We start from the raw sequence: 9059 nt of genomic DNA on the forward strand, positions 1-9059 counted from the left end.
GCTGCAGGGATCCATTTTCTAACCTATAACAAGGTGCCAGGTGCAGACGCAGCTCCACTGTGTTATTGGTGGCTTCAAACTTCTCGCTGTAATAGAAACATGTTTTGAGTAATGATTCATATCAAAAATTCTTTAATTTACATAAACCTTCAGTTTTTTGCAAGTGCTGTGCTGATACTTGTATTCACTTATATTGGAGTTTTAGATACCACTAAAGCATTAGAGTCATTAGGTTGTGGATGAATTGTCAGTCATAACCTATTAAAAAACAAAAGTGTAATAATCAATGAATATGTGTGTTTCTGTACCGCATCTGTTGCAGCTTGATATTCTCCTCCTCGACCATCTTGATGAAGTGAGAAGGAGCTTTATTGGGGATTGTTCAGAGCTGAAAATGTTAAAACATTGTATTGTATTTTGTAAACATATATTATACGTGTGTGTTTGTCATCTTAGTAATTCATCTTCTATTTACTTGATAAATGAAAAGTAATTATCAAAATGAAATCAATAATTAATAGACCTTTTATTCAGCATGATCTCAGTTTATTTTTTTCTGTTATTCATCCCTAATTCCATATCTTAGTCAAACAACTAGTAAATAGAAAGCATGGTGTCTGTTACCTTCACTGGGCCGGCACAACTGTGTTTTTCTGTAGAACAGCATGTATGCGCTCTCTTTTCCCTGGAACTGCTTCTCTATGTCAGACTCTCTGATGGAGGTCACCGTGGAATCATTCAAATCAAACCAGTGGTTACCCTGCTGACAGACAGGAAGATACATCATGAGAAACAGGCATCAAAGTAATCCCTGCTAAAGCCAGACTGTTCCGTAGTCCATTACCTCTTGTTCTGGCTCTGGCTTCTGGTCTGGTCCTTGCTGTTGTTCAGCAGCTCCCGGGTCTGGAGCTGGATCAGAGTTAGTGGTCTGTTCTGATGGACTAGGGGGCTCAGTCACAGGGCTTGGCGGGGCTGCCTTCAGTGCCACTTGTGTACCATTGGACACCAATATAAAGACATCATTGTGAGACTGCAGGAACTATATCAGAAGAGGAGAAAAAGTAAAGATAGAAGGGTTTATCAGAAGATGAAAAGATGAAAATTTAGAAACAAAACTGGAATTAGCATAAAAGTACACTACCAATAACTCACAAAGAAACCAAAAATACCTTTCCTATGGGGCCATAGTGTCTTCTGAACCTTTTGCTCCAGGAGGAACCAATCATATTCATGAGTTTCTGGCCCAGTTGGTCCATTAGGACACTCTTTGATGGCTCCTAAGAGGCAGAAAATAATTCAATAATAATTAAAGTCTATATAAAATTCAGCAAAGGAAAGTAATAAAACTATCATTACTGTACCTGGGCAATAATAGCAGTGAGGACAGACAGAGGATCATTTTCTTGTAGTTTTGGCTCACACACTTCCTGGACTTCTTCCTTGACTTTCCGCTGAGTCTTAGGTTTGCCATCCTCCTCCTGACAATAAGACACAGATATGGTGTCTTTCCTAAAGCACACATTCAAAGGCCTGCAGAACTGAACAGCCCACCCTCCCCTTTTTGTTTTACATTTCTGATAGTAATGTACAAAAAAACAGCTAATAATTAGCAATCAGCTGTCTTTAAAAGTCATTTAATTGGAATTAGCAATTAGCTAGTTGTAGCATGGCATCTCCTACTCAACGAATAATTGCTTATGTGTTTTGCTCTCGTCCTCCTGTTTGTTCTGTTGCTTTCCTCACCGGTGGCTCCCAGTGACTCCCAGTGACCAAGCTGGTCAATGTCCCTGATATAAACATGGTAAGGGCTGCCATAGCAGCCACCCTTATGGATAATCACAGAAAACAGCTCATAGGAGTAATCAGAGTCCTCTCCATCAGTCTGGAAGGGAGAAAAACCTAAGCATTAATCAAAGCCATCCTTGATGAGGTTAGGCCTGACAAAAATTTTGTTTTAAATGTGCCGCTACTAAATAGAAGCTGGATCAGTGTTAAAATCTGTCACGGACCTGTTCACAGAATGGCCGTAGATTGATGGTGAGGGGAAACCTGTAGCGTCTAGTCTCCTTGTATCGCTCGCACTTGGCAAAGTCAAAGCTGAATCTCAGCAAAGACATGGTCATGAAAGGAGGGAGCTTCTTCAGCTTAGCAGACTGCATAATAGTGTAGCAAATGAAGATGAGAAACAGCACAAAGCATCTAGTATTTATCTACTGAATATTAATATTAGGCTTGTTCAAAATGTCAAAGAGGGAAAACACATATTATATATTCCCCTAAGGTTTACTGTATTATAACCTTTGTTATGGTATCAACACATTCTGAATGCTGGCACTGACCTTAGCAGCAGTGACCAGCCTGTCACACTGTGCACAGCAGTATAGGTTATTGCCCTCGAACAACTCCTCCTCCACAAACATGTCCCACAAAGCCTCCTCCAGGCTAGACACACCACAAACACACACAGTTAGGTCCAGGAAGTCCTCCTAAAGAAGGCAGAAACAGGCATTTGCACCAGAACTGAGTTAACTAGTAACATTTGCCATTTATTACATTAGGATAAATCTTATAGTTCCATCCTTACCAAATCTTTCTGAGCCAAAGACAAAAAATAAAAAAAATCCAAAACTATTTAATGGTCAGAATATAACATCATGAAGGAGCCACGTCAGAGAGGCCGAGAAACCCTGCACACAGGGTATGTATGGACACACCTGTCTCTGGCTGATGTTTCCACACTCCTTGCAGACAATGCTGTTGACAATGGTCCCATGGTAGAGCCGCTGAATAAATGTACTACCAGCAGTGCCCACAAGAGAGTGCTCCAATGCACTGAACAGAATCCTGTTCAGCTCCTGCACATCATGCTGATTTGTCCCCTGAGAGTAGAAGAAAAAAAGAATCAAATTAAGGACAGAAAGAAATCTCTTGTGTTTCCCAAAATACTATGCACTAATGCTAAACACTAAGTACTATAGCAGACATTTCATAGTATATTGCTGCACAAACTACAGCCAACTAGCACATAAGTTCTGCACCTGCATGAGAGAAATAACTCCCTACCAGCAGGTAACATTATATGTATTCACCATTCAAAAAGGAAAAGAAGATGACCTAGACTGTGGATATGTGCTGTTCCTCACGTGCTGCTGAGCACATCAGGGTGACGAGGTTTCACTCAAGGACAGATGTTCGTCATTTCTGTAGCAGTGGGGCTTCTTAGGGGGATGGGTTGCTAGCCCAGACTGCAGATATACAAGCTGTAAACAAAGCAGCTCTCATTCACGACAGCTGCTGTTTACAGCTGCCTCTAATCGAGAATGTATCTGATAAGAAGCTGCCACTGCAAATGGCACTGTTATCCTTTGGGCTTGGTCATTTGGTTGTAGAAGAAGAAAGGAGGCCGTGGAGGCAAAAAATAAGGAAACTGCACTAAATGGGTGAAATCATGGATGCTACAGCAACAGGCTCAAGTAGCATTCCTGAATATTTCTCTTCTCATGCTTTGACTTGCTAAGCAGAACAGCAAGTCAGAGTGGTCTCTGTTGCCAATGAGGTCAGATGGCTTTTCAACATGCCAAATCACCTGAAAAGCCACTGATAGGGTCTGACTAGTGCCAGTGGTGCAGGACACACCAAGAAGACAAGCCCTGACAAACACTCACCAACAAAGCAGCAGGGCACAACGGCCGACTGTTGGCTTAGTGTCACGGGCCTAAGAGGTTGGGACAGAGTATGTCACTCTTTAATTTAAACCCACCATTTACATAGCTCGTGGTCATTTTGACCTCCCACATCTAGGTCTTAAGTTACATTTTCCATTTTGATGGTGTCAGAGCTCTGGTTCAACTTTAATCACATTTATGTATACTGTATATAGTCTTGACCTGGACAAGGTGGTTATGAATGTCCCATGGCAAATTCTGTCAGTTTCTTTCTGTTTTTGCCCTTTATTTATTTTTGCATGACTGCAGCTGGGAGACATGAAATTCCAGTCAGGTTCCTGGCCTGAACACTTTTAGCACATTTGAAATCCAGTTTTCTGAAACTCTGTATGCATTTGTGCATAAGACTGGAAGGTAAATTAATCACTGAAATCCAAAGTGTAAGGTGAGCCTCTATTTTCCTTCTCGCTGACAAAGATAATGGACACAGACCTCATTGCTGTTCCAGCCAAAGCTGTCAGTGGGGTCAGTTGTGGAGGCGCTCTGCTGGTCCACCAGCAACAGACTAGCAAACAGTCTCTGGAGCTCCAGTGGGATCACTCTGACCTGAGGAGAAAAGGAAAACCTCATTACACTTTACAAACACATACAGTACCTGATATATGTGGTTCCACTTAGAGATACTTTGCAACACTTACCTTGGCTCCTGGTTTGTCTTTATCTTCCAGACATCCAAGTTCCTCTGGCCCCAAACTGAACAGCTCCTCTGCAAAAACACATACCAAAGAATAAATAAATACATAAACAGAATGGATACAGTTATATCCGGTTATCTACTTTATGGACCTCAGTCTCTTCCTTCCAGAGGAAAAGTCACTTGTCCTCACCTCTGAACTCCGGGGTGAACATCAGGGTCTGGAGCAGAGAGTTGAGATAACAAGTCCCTCCCTGGTTCTTGATTCCGCACAGATTGCTTCTTCCTCGGGGTGGAGGTGGCTCATCTCCGCCCTTTGAAACTCTTCCTTTGGAGGAAGTCGAAGAGAAGCCTTCCTCCTCTTCTTCCTCAAAAAGATTCCCAAACATGCTGTGTGAGGTTTTTCTTCCACTCAGTTTTGTCTGAGTTCTGCTGGGACTCAGCCTCGCAGTAATTTGTGTGTTAGCACTACCGTGTGCCCTCTTGCTATCTCATCTTGGTCTTGCCGAGTTCTCTGTTAACAATAGCCGGGCTAACCCTAAAATAAGAAGACCTTACTGGACAAAACATAGCGGCTAATACCGGGTTTGTGCGTTGTACTCGCAGCTATGTTTTTGGCTATCTTAACACGCTAACAAAAGTCAACATTCGCAGACTGCCAGCTCACAGCAAACATGGAGAGAAAAAAATCAAGCTGTCGGTGTCACTACGACTGTAAAAATTGCGTCTTCTTGCCGAAACTCCGACGATTAATTGAATAAAATTGTTACTCAATGCAGCTTCTGACACTGGTTATTTATTCCACCGCTCGTGTTGAAAAAGACAAAAAACGAAACGTCAATAAAAAAAAAAAAAAAGCCCGTTGGGAAACTGTAGGCAGCCATGTTTCTTCCTGGTAGAGAATGTAATGGTGCATTGTGGTACTTGTAGTATCACACTTGGTTAAAGTGTATGCGCAAATCTAATAAATGAAATGAATATAGCTGAAGATATTTTCATTACTTGGCCACTGCATATAGAATATTAAGCATAACTAATATTTAAGAAATCAACTATCAATTTATGACATGGCTATATAAAGTAGCCACATTTCTTGTCAAATGTCCCACAATTCTACTCTCAGCAGTCACAAAATGATCATGGGGCTTGAATTCTACCATCAATCAGTCAGAGTGCCTGGCTGCAGGTGTTCCTAATATTCTGGTTCTCTCATGTATGTAGCTGGGAAGGATGAAAATATAGAAACACCTCTAAATTTAATGTAGTCCAGTACAACACCACCTTGAACTATAACTTAAATAATAAACAAATTTATTGTGTAAATGTATAAACTGCATTTATACATTTATGACAATTTCATCAAAAACAGAAACAGTCTGAGCTTCACAAACACAGATGTTAACACTTTTTCATTCACAAGATGAAATGCAACCAGATTAGACCTCCAGTCAGGTGGAAGCAGGGCAGAGCTCTGCTAGTAATTAACTGTAGAGCTGAAGCAACTATTTCATAGCTATGCATTCACCTACTTATTTCTTTCATTCCAGTCACAGGCAGGTTCTGGACACAGAACAGCTTGTTCATGAATATCAAACTAGCATTAGCGGTATATATTTCTGCATGTAACAGCAATAGTTTGACAAATAAAAGTATTGCTCTTCAGTTTGTGATTCATTACATGTGGCTTTACAAGTAGCTAATTCATCAGCTGTTTTTGAAACACAATTGAAAGTGGCATCTCCTTTTTTAAGCATTTAATTCTGTATTGCTCCAAAATTAGTTTTGCCTATACTTTCTCTGGTTGGTAGTAGGCTACTGACAGTTTTTCATAACCTTATATCAGTTTGCATATGTCAAATATTACTGTTAAATTCATAATACATATATTGAAAAAGCTCCTATATTTGTGACTACTGTGATATAAATCACATACCATAATCTGTTATGGCAAAGTGAATGTATCGAGTGAAATATACTGCAGGAAATGTAAGTACACCAGGGAACATTTGGCCATCCATCCATCCATCCATTTTCTTCCGCTTATCCGGGACCGGGTCGCGGGGGCAGCAGTCTAAGCAAAGATGCCCAGACTTCCCTCTCTCCATTTGGCCATAATCTAACAATTAATTGAACAAGTTAAAATGCTGAAGATAAATGATAGTTTTTCAAATGAAAAATTTGTCTTAGTGGATGTGTTTCTAGTTTCTCAGCTCTCATATTGCTCATCTGAATATGCACTAATTCTTTAAGGCTGTGTGGTGACTCATTTTTATAAAAGCGTTTAGCACTTTTAATATTTCCATAACACTTCAGAACTGCAATTCCAACAAATATGCAAATGGTTGTAAAGTATCATCTAATTTCATGAAAAAACAGGAATAATATAAACCTTTTTGAAAAATGAGAGGAACATAAAATGGATTTTCAAAAGTATTGCAAGTAAAGTACAATTATTTTAATCAACCAAAACTACGTTCAAACTATTATAACTAGGGATCAGCTATGATGGAGAAAGGCTGAGGTAGGTAGCCCGAGAGGAGGTTTGCATTGAAGGCCTTTTGGAAAAGGGTGAGCAGTGTGATGAAAACATACTGAGAAAGCAGAAAAATTACCAGTCAACTGTTTGGACACACTTTGCCACTGAATTCAATTGTAAAGTGTGTCCAAACAGTTAAATGGCAGCGTACACAGCATAAAAAAGCGATCCTTCCAAAAAGAAGTATGTTCTGAGCTGGACCTAAACATCCTATTGACTCTGCACCTCGATCTCAGCTCCTCTTAGTCCTTAGTTTGGGAGCTAACATCTGTCAGCAAATGATATAAACACTGCAGATGACTCAAATTCCATCCTATCTGTGCTGACACTGAACACTAAAGTGGACGTTTTGATGTAGCTGTATAGGACAGTTTTTTTTTTTGTTTGTTTGTTTTAAATTGACAGATGTACAGTGGTGTGAAAAAGTGTTTGCCCCCTTACTGATTTCTTATCTTTTTGCATGTTTGTCACACAGTAATGTTTCAGATCGTCAAACAAATTTATATATTAGTCAAAGATAACACAAGTAAACACATCATGCAGTTTTTAAATGAAGGTTTTTATTATTAAGGGAAAACAAAATCCAAAACTACAAAGCCCTGTGTGAACAAGTGTTTGCCCCCTAAACCTAATAACTGGTTGGGCCACCCTTAGCAGCAACAACTGCAATCAAGCGTTTTCGATAACTTGCCATGAGTCTTCCACAGCGCTGTGGAGGAATTTTGGCCCACTCATCTTGGCAGAATGGTTGTAAGTCAGCCACATTGGAGGGTTTTCGGGCATGAACCGCCTTTTTAAGGTCATGCCACAGCATCTCAATTGGATTCAGGTCAGGACTTTGACTAGGCCACTCCAAAGTCTTCATTTTGTTTTTCTTCAGCCATTCAGAAGTGGACTTGCTGGTGTGCTTTGGATCATTGTCCTGCTGCAGAACCCAAGTTCGCTTCAGCTTGAGGTCACAAACGGATGGCCGGACATTCTCCTCCAGGATATTTTGGTACACAGCAGAATTCATGGTTCCACTTATCACAGCATGTCTTCCAGGGCCTGAAGCAGCAAAACAGCCCCAGACCATCACACTACCACCACCATATTTTACTGTTGGTATGATGTTCTTTTTCTGAAATGCAGTGTTACTTTTACGCCACACATAATGGGACACACACCTTCCAAAAAGTTCAACTTTTGTCTCGTCTGTCCACAGAGTATGATCCCAAAAGTCTTGGGGATCATCAAGATGTTTTCTGGCAAAACTGAGACGAGCCTTTATGTTCTTTTTGCTCAGCAGTGGTTTTCGTCTTGGAACTCTGCCATGCAAACCATTTTTGCCCAGTCTCTTTCTTATGGTGGAGTCATGAACACTCACCTTAACTGAGGCAAGTGAGGCCTGCAGTTCTTTGGATGTTGTTGTGGGGTCTTTTGTGACCTCTTGGATGAGTTGTCGCTGCGCTCTTGGGGTAATTTTGGTCGGCCGGCCACTCCTGGGAAGGTTCTCCACTGTTCCATGTTTTCGCCATTTGTGGATAATGGCTCTCACTGTGGTTCGCTGCAGTCCCAAAGCTTTAGAAATGGCTTTATAACCTTTTCCGGACTGATAGAGCTCCATTATTCTCTTTCTCATTTGTTTTTGAATTTCTTTGGATCTCGGCATGATGTCTAGCTTTTGAGGATCTTTTGGTCTACTTCACTTTGTCAGGCAGGTCCTATTTAAGTGATTTCTTGATTGCGAACAGGTGTGGCAGTAATCAGGCCTGGGTGTGGCTAGAGAAATTGAACTCAGGTGCGATAAACCAGTGTTTTGACAGGGGGGCAAACACTTGTTCACACAGGGCTATATAGTTTTGGATTTTGTTTTCCCTTAATAATAAAAACCTTCATTTAAAAACTGCATGATGTGTTTACTTGTGTTATCTTTGACTAATATATAAATTTGTTTGACGATCTGAAACATTACAGTGTGACAAACATGCAAAAAGATAAGAAAGCAGTAAGGGGGCAAACACTTTTTCACACCACTGTACACTCACACCAGTGTAAAAATCTATCTTTTTTCAGTACAATGTTGGTTTAAACTCTGTGTGCCAAGCCATTTGTTCAACAATTGATACAAGATAGCACCCAGTGTGCCCGATTTGCAATTTTTCCAGTCCTGAATCACATCACA

General features: G+C 40.6%; 1 protein-coding gene across 1 annotated transcript in view; it reads right to left on the minus strand.

Annotated features, from left to right (window-relative positions):
• usp40 (ubiquitin specific peptidase 40) overlaps positions 1–5244 on the minus strand; it is an 11466-nt gene extending 6222 nt beyond the window's left edge. Inside the window, 14 exon segments of the mRNA XM_020614014.1 lie at positions 2–86; positions 309–371; positions 373–388; positions 625–763; positions 845–1039; positions 1170–1277; positions 1362–1457; positions 1709–1882; positions 2010–2153; positions 2340–2486; positions 2715–2879; positions 4158–4271; positions 4364–4431; positions 4553–5244. Coding sequence (XP_020469670.1) covers positions 2–86; positions 309–371; positions 373–388; positions 625–763; positions 845–1039; positions 1170–1277; positions 1362–1457; positions 1709–1882; positions 2010–2153; positions 2340–2486; positions 2715–2879; positions 4158–4271; positions 4364–4431; positions 4553–4748 — 1710 coding nt within the window. The 5' untranslated portion in view covers positions 4749–5244.
• Between the last annotated feature and the right edge of the window lie 3815 nt (positions 5245–9059).

Source organism: Monopterus albus, unplaced genomic scaffold, assembly GCF_001952655.1.
Source record: "Monopterus albus unplaced genomic scaffold, M_albus_1.0 scaffold141.1, whole genome shotgun sequence".
NCBI lineage: Eukaryota > Metazoa > Chordata > Actinopteri > Synbranchiformes > Synbranchidae > Monopterus > Monopterus albus.